The 16,493-nt window shown below is 32.1% G+C and overlaps 1 protein-coding gene across 1 annotated transcript; it reads left to right on the top strand.

The window, feature by feature from the left end:
- The first annotated feature begins 2,987 nt into the window (after positions 1–2,987).
- Positions 2,988–3,476, top strand: LOC146884370 (protein LATE ELONGATED HYPOCOTYL-like). Its single transcript, XM_085665953.1, has one exon. The coding sequence runs from the start codon at positions 2,988–2,990 to the stop codon at positions 3,474–3,476; it is 489 nt and encodes a 162-aa protein (XP_085522079.1).
- Positions 3,477–16,493: the final 13,017 nt, after the last annotated feature.

Below are 16,493 nucleotides of genomic sequence, written 5' to 3'. Positions count from 1 at the left end.
TGATGACCCTTCCCTTAATTTCTTTCCTTCCTTCTCCTTTACTAAGTTCCTAATGGGATCTTCTTTCACTTGTTTACCCTCCCTTTTGTAGTCATTCTTACCATAAGAGTTAGACTGGGTACTTACAATTTTTTTTTTCAAATTTTGTTGCTCTACCTTTATGCAAATTTGTTCCAAGTCATTTAAGTCTTGGTAGGGAAACAATTCCACTTTATCTCTTTGTCAAGACTTAGACCACTTAGGAACCTAGGACATGGTTGTGTCCTTATGTTCCCTAATCCCAACCCTCATCATGTATAGCTCCATCTTTTGTCTATATTCCTCAACACTCATGTTCCTTTGATTGAGTCTTTAGAGCTTATCCATAAGCTCCCTATGGTAGTAAGAAGGATGCGTCTCCTTCTAAGGGTACTCATAAGGTCATTCCAATATTGGACTTGAGGAGCAATGTTGATTCTCCTCTCCCTTTCTAGGAATGTCCACCAATACATCACATATCCTTGAAAGCTTAGGTTAGCCAAGGGTACTTTTCTCTCCTCATTTACTTGGTGGTAAGCAAAGAGTTGCTCCACATTCATCTTCCAATTGAGATATGTTTCTGCATCACCTTTCCCATAGAAGTGAGTGAGATCTACCTTAGTTTCTCTTGAGACATAGTCCATTCTAGTTCTTCTTGGAGGAGGAGAAGGAGGTTGATAAAATTGGTCCACTATCCTACTACCTCCTCGTAGTGTGTGATAAGTGTGGGAATCCTTGAGATCTTTGAGTGCCTCCTCCTTTTAATTTTCTCTTATAGTCTCTCATCCTTTTGCTTTAAAATTCTAAGTTTCTCTTTTAGGATAACAAGTTGGTCCTCTCTTTGAATTTTCTCTTTTTCTTTTAAAATGGCCTAAGTTTCTAATTTTTTTGTAACTTTAGCTCTTAAGAAATTTGGTTAAAGAGTTTTGGAGCCTTTTCACTAGAGTCACTACCAATTTAGTAAGAATGATTCCTAGACATGGTTATTCTTTTTTTTTTTGTTTCAGGTTTTTGTGACTTTTTCTTTCAAAGAAATTCCAAAGAGGAAATAGATAAGAAGTTTCTTAAGTTCACTATCAAAAAAGAAAGGTGAGTCACTTGGATTACTCAAATCTTTCCTTGTCAAAGCTTACCTCAATACTCTTGCACAAAAGTTCTTAAATGGAATCAAGTGAAAGATGAAGTTGAGACACAATAAGCTATAAAGTAAAAACAAACAAGCAATGCAAGAAAATAAAGCACCTAAACTAAGAGTGTCCTAATGGTGAGGCTACTTGGCACTTAGAACCTTCAAGACATACTCACCATCTAAAGCATTTTTATTAATTACAAAGAGGTTATAATTTGGCGATGAGAGAACACCAAAGGCTCTTCCAAGACACCTAATTAGGCTAAACACAACAAGTTGCTAAACTAAAAAAATACACAAAAAAATAAGTCTTTTTCCCAGGTGTTTCACTCATCTTCTTCCTTTTCCTCTCTCAATTGTTTGGCTACTAATCTCCTTCAATTTGAGTTTCACTTTGATTTCCACCCGCTAAGATGCTATCTCAAGAGACTGGTCCACCTCCAAAGAAAGTCTATACCAAAGATTTACACCAAAACCTAAAGAACACCAAAGAAAACATAGCAAGAAAAGGCTTAAAACAAACAGAAGCTAAATTGAAAGAGAGAACACATGAGACAAAACTAGAGATTATCCTTTGAAGAAAAACAATAAACAATGATAAGAAACAATTTAAGCACACAAATAAGAAACACCTAAGGAATGACACTAGAATAGATTGCAAAGATAAAATTCAAACTAGAGACAATCATGTACTTGATTCACAAGAAATAAAGCTCCGAAACTCAAATCAAATGAAACAACACTAAATTGAGTAGTAGTAATCGTCCTAGTGCCCATATTTTTATTCTTTCTTTTGCTCTTTTGATCAACACTTTTTTCTATTTTTCTTTTACTCTTTCTGAATTGTTCTTCAACAATTTTGTAGCAACAAAGCAAGACCACTACTCTACCATGTTCAGCATATGAAATTACTTGCAACAAAAAACAAGAAAACAAGAAGCTACTCAAATGAAGGAAACCTAATGAAATCAAATTTGTAGAATAAGAAACTCAAACAAACATAAGATATGCCTAACTCTAAGAACTTGTTAATGAATTGATAAAAAGTATGAATTCAAATATGAAAAATAAAAAACACTCAAAAGGACAATTAACATATACAATTTACATAATTAAAATAAAAAAAATCACATAGACCTCATATTTTGCATTTTCAATCGTTAAAACTAAGAAATAACAACATGAAAAAGACTAAATATGACTTAGACAACATATATGAATCTCAAAATGGATTACTTTTTTATATTATAAATTCTTTTGCCTTCTAGTTTTAATATTTTTCCTTCTCTTTCCTTTTAAAAGAATTTACATAAAGCACAAAATATGTAAGAATTTGATGATCGAGCCAAGATTCCCTAATTACAATTGACAATTTGACCTCCTAAGAGTTCAATATTGAACTTATAGAGTAAACATGTCTAGTTTAAAAATGGTTTAAATATATATTTGGTTCCCATTTTTGTTATTTTTATTCAATTTGGTCCCTATTTTCGTGAAAAGATATATTTAACTCTTTAAAAAATGAAACATGGGAAAATATATTAGAATTTTTTTAAAAAAGATATCAGATATATTTTGAAAAAAAAATAGAACTAAATTTCACACTAGAAATATGAACTAAAACTACCTCACCAGTGCAGTAAGGGCTTTTTGCCCCGGTTATTTTCCTCATTTTACCTCGGGGTGGAACCGAGGCATACTGGGGTGAGGCCAAAAGGTACCCCCTTTTGGCCTCGGTTATTACCCGAGACCATAGAGTCCCTTTTATGCCTCGGTTCTAAATGAACCGGAGCCATAGGGTTCCTTTTCTGCCTCGGGTCCACGAGAACCGAAGCCATATATGGTAAATGCAAAAACTTTCGCAAATTCTCCCGTGTGCACTCCTTCGAGTGTGACAGCTATTACAGCAGCCACCGTTGTCGCCGCAACTGTATGGTGGGTTGCCCATGGACTGCTTCCTCTGTGTACTCCACTTCACACACCCTTTGCATGGCCTCCTGCACCACCCAGTGCACCTCCATCCATGGCTCCCACTGAAACACAACACAAAATCCAACAAGGAGAGGTTAAGCCAGAAAACCCTCCTTTGCAAGATCAGATACTGGATCCAGAACAATTAGAAGTTCTGCAAGCTCAACACTCGGTTTCGAATTCACCAGGTGTTTCTTCATCAAAATTTGAGGAGAAGGGTGATACCAATGTAAATATTGCATCAAAGGCTACTAATGATGAGATGAACCAAGCAGTTTCGAACTCACTCGCGGCGGGAGGTGATTTGCAATCGGTGAACCTGGACAGCGCGACGGAGGCGACGACGCACGACTATTGACGAAGGATGCTGGTCGGCGACGGAGGCAGAGCGTGGTGGTGGTGGCAAAGCGGAGAAATTCGTGCAGAGAGAAGAGAGTTAGGGGAGACGATGAATAGTAGCTAGGGCTCACGAATTGGAAATTTTAACAGCCCTTATGGCCTCGGTTCAATTAATAACCGAGGCCAAAAGCCCATTTATTGCCTCGGTCCTTAAAGACCCAAGGCCAAAAGCCTGATGCTGATGGCATTTTTGAAAATTTGAGAACTGACGATGCCTTATATGCTTCAGTTCTGTTGCAACCGAGGCCAAAAGTCCCATTTATTGCTTCGGTACTTAAAGACCCAAGGGCAAAAGCCTGATGCTGATGGCATTTTTGAAAATTTGAATACTGACGCTGCCTTATATGCTTCAGTTCTGTTGTAACCGGGGCCAAAAGTTGGACAAAAATTGCAAAAATGTCACCGCCTCCTTATAGGCTTTGGTTCAGTGACAACCAAGACGTATAAGGCGAAGTAAAATGCCAAATCTGCACTAGTGCCTATTTCTGTTTTTTGGAACTTTTAGTACCGAAAGTATTCTTTCGTTTTGTATTCCTTCAATGTTACTTTATACGGTAACGATGCTTTTCTATTACTTCGAATACATGTTAAAAATAGAAAGAAAAAAGTTAAAAAATTTAGATAGTTCAACACATGTTTAAATTAGGTTATTTAGTGAAATGTGATTATAGTATATGATGTAATTTAATTATGTATTTGGTGATGTCCGACATAAATTAATTTAGAAATGTGATAACATGATTTAGATATTTGAAGTCGACAACTTAGTATGGAACCTTTACAATTTGTAGAAGTGAACAAAACTTAGTATGATTTAGATTTGATGTTGAACATGAATTTATTTAGAAATGTGGCTGGGTTAGAAGTCGACAGTTTAGCGTGGGACCTTTACAAGATGCAGAAAGTAGTGTCCACAACATGGCCGAGAGAGGTCCACAAAGCATCGATTTGGATTGACTATCTCAGTCAAAATCACAGCAATATCATTGACAAACAGTGAACATGAAATGTTCCACTTGCGATTCGCAAGTTGCCTAATCTATCCAACTACATTTGGATTTTTTTCACGTATTCTCATTAAGCAATATTCTAAAATTTATAAATGAGGACTAATCTATTCACTGAGAACATAACTTATCTTTTCATTGGGAGAAGAACATACTTCTTAATCAAATATTATTTTTAATACATTGGATCAATCATAATGCTTAAGACAAATATCGTAATAAATATATCACTACCAGAAATTTTTTATTAATGATTAAATTTAGTGACAAACTTAATCATTACAGTAATCACTTTAAATTTTATTTATAAAATAAAAGATCATTAGTTACTAAAATAATCACTATTATGAATAAAAAATTATAATTAGTCTTTAAATTGGACTCTAAGAGTTAGTTACCAAAGGGATTAATTTATAAATTGTTCATTAAACATTAGCTACCATTTATGATTATCAAAAGACATTTGTTTCTGAATTAGTCTGTAATTAATTAATGACTAATTTAAAGATCAATTATAATTTATCATTTATAATAGTAACTACTTTAATAATCAATAATTTCTTATTTTGTAAATTAGCCACTATAATAATTAACAATATTTTGTCACAAAAATTAATTATTATTTAAGAGTTTTTTTAGTGTAGTAAAAAAATATGATTAATTGGTTTTGATAGAAAGTTAGTGTAATGTTTTTTACATTAATTATCTTTTTAAAGTTGGTATGAGTTTATTTTTGTAATTGCTATATAAGTTAATAACCTTTACTTATATAATGATAATATTTTACAATTCGTGTATAGGGATGACAACGGGGCGGGGCGGGGACGGGTTTTACTATTCCATACCCATCCCCGTAAAAAAAATTCATCCCCATCTTCATACCCAAACCCAACGGGTATCAAACTTTTGTCCCATCCCCATCCCCACCGGGTAACGGGTATAATCTCGTACCCATACTCGTACCCGTTTACTTACTACTTTAATATTAATTTTAACTAATTTTTATAAAATAATAAAAATTACGGTAAAGGAAACATAATATTATCAAATATTCAATATTAGGAGTATGGTTGTTTCTTTGATATCAAATACTTTGAAATAAATTATAATTGTTTACATTTTAGATTAGAATACCAAATAAAATTTAATGAGAACCAAAACATTTATTAAATTTGCAAACATTAATGAAACCTAGTTGATAAACTTTAAAAATATTTTTTTTTAAATTATAAAAGGAAAAAATATTTTTAAAAAAATATAAAAGGAAAAAAATATTTAAATTAAAATGTATTTTAAATGTTTGTTTACTTCAATTTTTTAAATTATAATGAATCTATATTTTATACACTAATAAAAGTTATAATACATCACTTGATCAAAATGACGCAAAGAACAAATAATAAACATAATAATAAAATTTTAACATAGATCTTGTATCTTTTGAACCACAATATATGTTGGATGGTGGTAAAAAAATATTCATGGCAATTACATTAAATTTTTATATTATAGTAAATAAAAATTATTTATACAATTATATTGAAAAAATTAAAGTATGATTGTAATGAGTTAAAAAATAAAAACTAATTAGATAAAATTTATCAAAATAGTATTCTACATGATGAAAATAAACAAAAAATAAAAATATTAAGAAATTATCACATGTGTGTCTTATAAACAATTTGGAGACTATTGGAAGGAATCACACAAAAAGAAACAAATATATAATTAAGGGTATGATAAGATGAAAAATATCTTAGAGATCTAAGAAAACTTTTCAAATATCAACATATATACTCAATGGTTGATAAAGAAATGACGCAAAGAACAAATAATAAACATAATAAAATTTTATCATAGATCTTGTATCTTTTAAACTCCAATATATGTTGGATGGTGATAAAAAATATTCATTACAATTACATTAAATTTTTATATTGTAGTAAATAAAAATTATTTATACAATTATAGTGAAAAACTTAAAGTATGATTGTAATGAGTTAGAAAATAAAAAATAATTAGATAAAATTTATAGAAATAGTATTCTACATGATGAAAATAAACAAAAAAAAAATATTAAAAAATTAACAAATGTGTGTCTTATAAACAATTTGGAGACTATTGGAAGGAATCACACAAAAGAAAACAAATATATAATTAAGGGTATGATAAGATGAAAAATATCTTAAAGATCTAAGAAAACTTTTCAAATATCAACATATATACTCAATGGTTGATAAAAAAATGACGCAAAGAACAAATAATAAACATAATAAAATTTTATCATAGATATTGTATCTTTTAAACTCCAATATATGTTGGATGGTGATAAAAAAATATTCATAACAATTACATTAAATTTTTATATTGTAGTAAATAAAAATTATTTATACAATTATAGTGAAAAAATTAAAGTATGATTGTAATGAGTTAGAAAATAAAAAATAATTAGATAAAAATCATCGAAATAGTATTCTACTTGATGAAAATAAACAAAAATAAAAATATTAAAAAATTAACAAATGTGTGTCTTATAAACAATTTAGAGACTATTGGAAAGAATTGCACAAAGAAAAAGAAATGTATAATTAAGGGTATGATAAGACGAAAAATATCTTAGAGATCTAAGAAAACTTTTCAAATATCAACATATATACTCAATGGTTGAGAAATAACAAAAATTGTTTTAGCGAAAGAAAAGAGTTCTTGAAATGAAATAAAAATTAATAATAATTAGTAAAGATTTTTTTTATATTACCAAGTAAATGAAATGTTTATGCTATTAAACACTTAAATTAAGAGTATTAAACATTCTCATGTGAAAGGAAAATATACAATAAATAAAAATATTAAAAAATAGTAAAAATATTCAAATGTTACACATAATTTTTTTTTTAATTGACATACATCATTTTAACATAATTACATAAAGATTATGATAAGATAAAAAATATATTGGAGATGCGAATGAGTTTCGTGACAAACCAAATATTTAGAAGAAGTAAAAAATAAAAAGAATATATATGGTTACTTAATTAATTGTGAATAATTTAAACGAGGGTGGAAATATGGCGGGGACGGGTATTATGGCAGGGATATACTCATCCCCATCCCCATCCCCATACCCAATTGAAAAAATCGGGGATTCCCCATACCCATACCCATACCCAGTCAATACGGGGATTCCCCGTCAAAACGGGGACGAGTTCGGACAATACCCACGGGGATGGTTTATTTGCCATCTCTATTCGTGTACATTTGTATTTATCCAATAATTTAAAATTTACAAGTAAAATAAATAAATTCCATTTCCGAAGTAACATTGCGCGTATCTAATTTAATATACAATTTAGAACTTAACAATCAAAATTTTTTTAATAAAATATTATATCCTTCACATAACCATTTAAATTTTATTGACCACAAACAGCTTTAACACTAACGTGGCATTGAATGAGGATTGTGCACCAAAAAAAAATCGATATTCTAAAACAAAGGGTATTACCTATGGATGGCAAAATGGGCCAGGCCCGCCCAAAAAAGGGTGGGCCGGGTTGGAATTTCTAACCCGTGAATCCACTGCAACCCGACTCGCCTGACCCGCCAGTTTAACGGGCCAAAAAAGGTCAGTCCGCGGGCTGGCCCGCCAATCCATTTTTTTTAAAATTTTTTTATGTTTAAAATTAAAAATAATTAAAAAATAATACTTTTTTTACATTATATAAATAAATTTATATATATATATATATATATATATATAATAAATTTATAAACAAAATTTTAATAAAAAGTTAAAAAAAGTTAAAAAAAATTAAAAAAAAATTTAGAAAAGTAAAAAAAGAAAAAAAAAAGAGATGGGCCAGCCCGCCGGCTCGCCAGCCCTCCCGAAAACGGGACGGGTTACAGTTTTCGGCCCGTTTTGACATGGCGGGCCAACCCGGTCCAGCCCGTTTTTGGTGGGCCACAAGTGTGCCGGGCCAAAACGGGCCGGTCTGGCCCGTTTTGACACCCCTAGTATTACCTAGACCTACATCTCATGTTTCATTGCAAAAAACATTTTGAGACCTCCTTTCTTTCTGTCTTCGTCAGCCGGAAACCCAGATTCAAACATTCTTTTTCCGTAATCTCCTCTAACATCTCATACTTTTTATGTTTTTTTTTTCTCTTTGATGAATGAATGTTTCCTTACATATGGATGAACTACTTCAAGAACACAATAAAGGTAGTAAGTTTTCTACTTCTTGTAGATATTTTCTTCTTCTCTTCATCTCTAAGATTTGAATACTTTTTTATGTTTGTTTGTCTCTAATGAATGAATGCTTTATAGCAGATTGATGAATGTTTCAAGAACACAATAAAGGTAGAAGCTTTTGTTCTTCTTGCGAATCTTTTCTTCTTCTCCAAGATTTGAATACTTTTTTATGTTTTTTTCTTTGATAAATGAATGCTTTCTAGTAGATGAATGAACATAATAAAGGTGGAAGCTTTTGTTCTTCTCGAAGATCTTTTCTTCTTTTCCAAGATTTGAATATTTTTTTATATTTTTTTTCTCTGATGAATGAATGTTTTCTAGCAGATGATGAGCTGTTCCAATAACACAATAAAGGTCGAGGCTTTTTGTTCTTCTTGCGAATCTTTTCTTCTCCAGATCTGAATACTTTTTATGTTCTTTTTCTCTAATGAATGAATGTTTTTTGTCAGATGGATGAACTGTTTGAGGAACACAGTAAAGGTAGAAGCTTTTGTTCTTCTCGCAGATCTTTTCTTCTTCTCCCAAATCTGAATACTTTTTTGTGTTTTTTTTCTCTAATGAATGAATGCTTTCTGGCAGATGGATGAATTGTTTCAAGGACACAATAAAGGTATAAGCTTTTGTTCTTCTCGATCTTTTCTTCTTCTCCCATATCTAAATACTTTTTTATTTATTTTCTTTGATGGATGATTTCTTTCTATCAAATGGGTGAAATGTTTGAAGAACACAATAAAGGTACAAGCTTTTCTTCTTCACGCGAAGTTTTTCTTCTTCTCCCAAATTTGAATACTTCTTCTCCAGATGGATGAAATGTTTCAAGAACACAATAAAGGTACACAATATTGTTCTATGTCTTTGAGATGAAGGAACTGTTTCAAGAAGACAACAAAGATACATTTTTTTGTGGATTGTTTTTGCTTCTACCACTTGTATGTATTGTTGTATGTCTTTTTTTTTATCAATGCAGTTTTTCTTTGAAATGAATTAATTTTTTCAACAAGACAACAAACATACAGTTTTTTTCTTCTTCTTTCATATGTTTTCTGCTTCTTCCACATTTAAGTAGTTTTCTGTCTCTTTTGCACCTTAAAAATGAAAATTTTCTTTTAGATGAATGAACTCTTCTTTTGTTTTTTCTTAACAAAGTGTCAAACACATTCATGCTTTTTTAATGATTTTCAATTTTGATTTTTTATTTATTGATTTTTGTATTTTTGGATTCATAGTTCTCTTTGAATGAAGTTTTTGTTCAGCCATAATGAATGTTATCTTTTTTTCTTTTCTACCTTTTCTACATCAGGTATGTATTTTTTTACGAAAGGTTCCATTTAAAATATTTGAATTTAATTTATTTATTTTTATCATGCATTCCATTTTAATAACTCTAACGTTATTATTTATATCTACGAATGTTGAGTTTATTTATATCTTAATCTATTTTCATTCTATCAGTAACAATCTTTTCCCACTTCATTACCTATCTATAAGTAATAATATTTTCTGTCTTCTATTAAAAATCTTCTTCTATTACTATTCTTCTTCATTACCAATCTATTATTATGATTAAATATCAGGTAAAGTTGAAGTTTCTATATCTTTCTCTATTCTAGGGAAGGAGGATAGAGGAGTTTTTGGTAGAAAACTAGTTTAGCAAGTGACTTTAGAGGCAATAAGTGGAGTACTCTCAACAACAAGTCTATTACCATTCCAAAATAACCAAATACAAGTGTAAGAAGGCCCCATTTATAGGATGGATGGCCAACCTAATGTAATGAAAATGTAACATGAAATGAAATGGGGATGTAGCTTGGAGAAGAACCATAAATGGTGGTCGTTGGATGCAAAAGAGTGAGGGATCTAGAGCCGTGTGGCAAGTCACACACTCCTTGCTTGCACCATGTGGAAAAGAGGCACTCCAAGCCTTGCACCAAGGATGAAATGTGCGTTCCACTTTGTCTCTAAGCATAGTCTCGACCGAGTTATTTAATTGGGCTTGCATTAGCCCAATTTGAAGGGTAAACAATAAAGTACTTTAGCATTTTTATTTTATAGCATGGCCTAACATTTGCCCAAAAATAAAATCTATTCTACTGCTCCAATCATGTTTCCTCTCATATTTTGATATCTTCTTGAGCCCATGAGAATAACATATGAAGCCCATGATGAATTTGATCTTCTTGAGACTAGCCCATTTAGATCCTTTTAAGCATGCCTCTTGTTAATGGGCCTCTGATTGGGCTTAGATCTTTAGGAGCATATGGGCCTAGAATTGGGCCTATGGTGTACTCATAAGTTGGCTTTCTTTTCTTCTTGATATACCCATCATATTCATGAAAGATGGTGCAATGATACTCTCAATACCTTTTACCCGTTTCACGCATAGAGGCTATATTGAAGGGACCCACGTTATGCATGTAGAATAGTTTTCTTGTATCATGATTGAAGTGTGTTTGTATTGTAGACACATGATTCTTAGTGATTTTCCTTGTGTGAAGTGGTGCCTTGGTTGTTTTGATAGGATGACTTGTGTTGCTTTTTGGGGCAGCCTTGTACACGTTCTTTTCCTTTTCTCTACCAAATGCGTCAGGATCGTGTTAGTGCAAAGAAGACTTATGCCACCTACAACCTTCTTATAGTGTTGTAGTGTGCTTGTATCCATCCTCTCTTGACTTTTTTTCACTCTCTCTCTTTTGGACGTGTGGGTTTCATAGGTATGAGGGAGCTTGTTGGGCATGTTTTGAAGACCACCTATGAAGCATAGAAGACGCTACATCAAGGTGGAGATGTCAAGTGGCAACGTGTGAATAAAACTTTGGTGACCCTTAAAGAAATATAGAACCTTAGTATTTTATTTCTCTTGGTGGGTTTTGGAAACACATGATTCCGCATGGCAACCAAGCTTCTTTGTCCATAGTGCATACACGGATTTTGTGGTAGTCATCGTGTGATGTTCTTAGGTAGTGTTGGCACGAAATTACTTCCACTCTTGGAAAGGGGCGCTGCCTCACAATAGCATGAACGAGGTTCTTTTGCATGTGGGGGGAATGAAGGGAGATGGCCACTTATGAGAGGTTTCAGAACAATGTTGTTCAAATCAACGTGGTGGCACTGAAGTCCTAATCTGCAGTAGTTGAAAAGTTCTATTACGAGTTGATACAATAAAATAAGAAAGCTAGTACAAAAAAACAACTATTACCGTTGGTTTAAATCCATTGGAACCAAGTAATATTTGTCGATAAATGTGTCTTTCTAATGGATTACCAACTGACACCAATCCTTTGGTAAATATGGCGTAGGTAATACTTACCGACGGATATAGTCATCGGTAATTATCGAAGGATTATTCCGTCGCTAATTATCGACAAATATTGGCCTTAGAAAATTATCGACGGATATATCCATCCGTAATGTCATGCGACAGGTGTGTAATTTTTCGACGAATTTGGCGACGCAAATATCTGTCAATATTGTAAATATTATTTTTGGGTGCATTCTACAATTCTAGCTTCCCTAACTTAAATAATTATTAGACTTGCAGTCTCACAAATACAATCAAACCTTTCAATCTCATATATAATTATTGCCAAGTAATCCAAACAACGATCATACAATATTATATGTCTACATACACCAAACAAACATTAAGGTTCTAATAGTCTACATAATCATCTGAATGATTTTTTTCTACTTTAGGGTCTTATTGCTGCTGGGAATATGGCTGGACTACGGTGGGTTGAACTAGAGTGGGCTGCATTGGAGTAGGCTAGACTAGAGTGGGTTACTGCTGGTACGGTGTTGGATTGGACTGTTGCTGTTAAAGACAAGCATGGGCATTAGGAGGCAAAAAGGCCATGACTAGATTTTGGAGGTTTTGAAAATCTCGGCTTAAATTTTGATAAGCCTGATCACACTTCTCTAGTCTTTGTGTGAGTCGGTTCATGACCTCCACAAGATGGTTGTTGTTTGTGGATACCTCTTCCAACAATGTAAATTTTGCCAAGTTCTCAAGTCCCATAAAGTCTTACTTTATTTTTTCCACCGACGACATCAACCCAACACTGTGTCCTAATGACGTCTTCTTGATCAACATCATCATTATGCTCTAACGCATCAACACATGACCCTTGATCAGATCTGACTTGTGGCAGTCTGCTTGAAAATTTTTCGTATGAAAGAAAACAATGATAATTTAGTTAAACAAGGTATGATATTTAAGTTTAAAGGAATTAATAGTAAAAGCTTTTGCTTACATGTGTTCTCCGAGACCTTTCATCAACAAACTAGCCAGATCCCTTGCGACGAACCACAACAACTTTCGTACATTGGGTAAACGAAAAATGTTTCCACCAATAGCAACAAAGGGGAAATTAAAAACCAAAGGGGTTTTTAGAGAAAAGAGGGGTTCAACACTTTGTCGAGAGGTTGAAGAAGACGAGAGTTGAGGAAGCGAGCGACGTGGAGAGGTAAATCTGAGTTGAGGAAGTAAGCGACGTGGAGAGGTAAATGCGAGTTGAAGAAGAAGAAGATGACTTAGAGAAGATGTAGTTGAAAATGGGATTCAGAATCACACTTTTGTTTAAATTTGGGGTTTATTAAGAGAAAATAAAGTAAAAGTCTCATTGCCACGTAAGGTTGTGAGAGAAGTTGTCATTTTTTGGTGTCACTATATCATTTTCCTATATATTAAACACCATGCATGTATATGATTGAATTACTCCAGGATACGTGCCCGTGATCATGTTTCAAAAGAGGTATGAGTTTTGTATGTTTAATGGTTGAGTGGTAGGTTTTCATCCTCTTGGGTTTCATATATGTAAGAAAAATAAATTGGAATGCATTAATAGGAGTCACAAAGAAACTTTAAAATTACAAAAGAAGAAATAATGCATGTATGGTTAACTAAAGTATGAATTATGGATGATGTTAGTTTTAGTTCGTTCACGTGGTATAATGATCGTGCAGATTTCACTCTTGCTTTTGGGAGGGATCTTGAAAGTTACGTGATTGTGAGGTTTTTCGGCCTAGCTAGAAACCAGTGGTGACTCTTTCGGCTGTGTGAGGTAGTGGAAAAGGATGTGTGGCATTATTTATTCAGCCTTGTTCTACCAAATCTTGGCATATATTTTTATTGTCTCTAGTTAGCTCACCCCTTGCTTTTGTGTGCTTGTTGTGTATGTTGTATAACGTGTGTGTTATACGAGAATAGGTAATAATATAGGTGCTTCAAGCATGGATTAGATGGATGAGAGGAGGGAATGAACTCAGGGTTTTCTTTTGTTAAAGTTGCATTTACGCATTTAATTTACGCATTTAAAAATATTACGAATGTTTTATAAATGTTCATGGCACCCTAAATCGGGGTGTTACAGTTTTGGTCAATGATATCAGGTTCTCCTATTTATTCCTATTTGTTTGTGCAAGTCTTTCATTGTCGTTTTGGTAAATTAGAGTTTTAGGTGTAGTGTGATTAAAGTAAGCTTAGAGCTTTTCTTTCTACTGTGATAGAACAATAATTAAATTGCTTGTCAATATATTTTGGTTTTAATTTTCATTTTGCTCATTCTTAATTTGGGTGTTTTTGTGAAACTACATGGTAGAGAAAGCACTTTGGAAAATTGCCAAGTATTACAAGTAAGTAGAATCAATATTATAGTTCTAAACTAGTCATATTTTAAATATGGGATTCTTGGAGTACTGCCCTGATACCAATACACAATATAATATGATTGATGAAATTTTGTAACCTATGTGTATGTCAACTCAAGACCAATGGTAATTATGTGTTACAGGTTTGCTGCATTTCGTTTTGGTTTTTGGTTATTGTGCAATGGTCACTATTTGTAATTTTGTTCTCTAATTTGATGCTTTTGTGAGTTAGTGTTGTCGCAACCGAGATCGCGACGGGACGATGAACCAAAAATTTAAATTTATAAAAACAGAGTTTGGAGTCGCCACCATAATTTATTCTGGAAAACTACAGAAAAACTAAAAAACAATTAAGACAAGGTCTGCTAAAAAAACAAGATTTTGGGTCCGGAAGTCGGTTACGCGTGGGAAAGGTATTAGCACCCCACAACGTCCATCCTAAGACGATAACTTTAATTACATATGCAAAAAGATGTGGTTTTAAAAATATTTAATTTTCCCCAAAAGTAATAATAAAAGGATGTACAAAAGAAACAAAAAAAATTTTTGGTTCTTTGGGCCCGACGAGGATTAATCCTCGCTCCTACCTATCTCCATGTGAATGGAGAATAAGGGTTACGTAGTTCTTTTATGAAAAACTATTTGGAAAATTATTTGAAAAATTGTTTAATTTGTTTTATAATTTTGAAAACCTTTTTTAAATTTTAGTATTATTTTAAAATTGGTGTCACGCGACGCGAGCGGCCAGACGGACTCTTGAAATAAATTCTTTTGTCTAATCTTTTATTTTTTTATATTTTTTTAATCATTTATAAATTTTTAATATTTTTTTAAAATTATTTTAAAGTAGTTGTGGATGTCACTATGACGTCAACAACCAAATAGATATAAAAGAGCAAACAAACAAAACTATTTTTTATTTTTAGATCATTTGTATATATTTTTTAGAAAAAAAAACAAAAGTCTAAATTGGATGTCATGCGACTCGAGTGGCCGGGCAAACACTAAAGAAAGGGGAAAATAATATTTTTAATGATTGAAAAAAAGAATGAAAATTGAAAAAAAGTAAATCTAAAGATGAAAGAACTAAGAGTGACGTACCTTTAAAAATTTCAATATCTCCTAACCTTTTCTCTTTTCTTTTTTCTTGCTTCCTTATCTAATATTTTTGTGTTTGTTTTTGCAATAGAAATAAAAATGAGCGGTGTCTATGTGTGTGGTAGTGAGAGAGTGTAGAGAATATTTTCTTCTATTTTTTTCTACCTCCTTCAATATGTTTTTTTATGTTTTTTTTTGAAAGAGAGATAAAAAAGGAGGTGTATATGTGGGAGTGGTGATGGGAAAGAATTAGAAAAGTGTAGAGAATCTTTTTTCTTTTTTCTGGTCATGACATAATGCGTATTTATACTCACACTTTGCAATATCAATGCAATCTCAGCCTTAATTGTAATGAACAGTATAAGGAAGAAATTGGTCATTATAGGAACACATTATAGAGATCAAATCATAGCAAATCAGAGCACAAAATGAATCAAGATCAAAAATATTGATTCTAATCGTTAACAAATCGGAGCACAAAAATCGATCCCAATTAGTAATATTGATTCTAATTATATGAAGAGATATTTCTTTTAATTGTTAGAATCATATCACTAATTTCTCTATCAGAACAAAGGTAAAAGATATGTTGAGTTGTTGGGATCATGAAGAGAGGTGTGATAAAAAATTAGGCTCTTCCTTCTTTTTCCTTTTTTTTCATCTCTCTTTTTTTCTTTTTTTTTTGTAAAATTAAAGTTTGAAAATCTTTGAAGAAAATTTTGTTTCACATTTTTTTTATTTTCCATTAACTAAAAAACTATTTTTTTTATATTTTTTTTGAAAATAAATTTATTGACTCGGACGAAATTGGGTGTTGACAGCTGTCCCTCTTAACATTTAATTCAGAGGAAAATAATTTAGTTCATGCAACAGAATGTCCCTTATTTTGTTCTTTTTTTTTCACTTTTTTTTGTCTTATTTTTTGCTTAGACTGTCCTTCAAAGTTGTTAGTCTAGCAAATTTTTCATCCTTT

Source organism: Vigna unguiculata, chromosome 8 (assembly GCF_037176805.1).
Source record: "Vigna unguiculata cultivar grain cowpea cultivar isolate G323 ecotype 2 chromosome 8, ASM3717680v1, whole genome shotgun sequence".
Classification (NCBI taxonomy): Eukaryota; Viridiplantae; Streptophyta; class Magnoliopsida; order Fabales; family Fabaceae; genus Vigna; species Vigna unguiculata.
This window is presented reverse-complemented; position numbering and strand designations above follow the sequence as displayed.

What these genes read in the sequence shown, in the direction of transcription:
- LOC146884370 (XM_085665953.1), top strand. Translation starts at nt 2,988, where the DNA reads ATGGTAAATGCAAAAACTTTCGCAAATTCTCCCGTGTGCACTCCTTCG.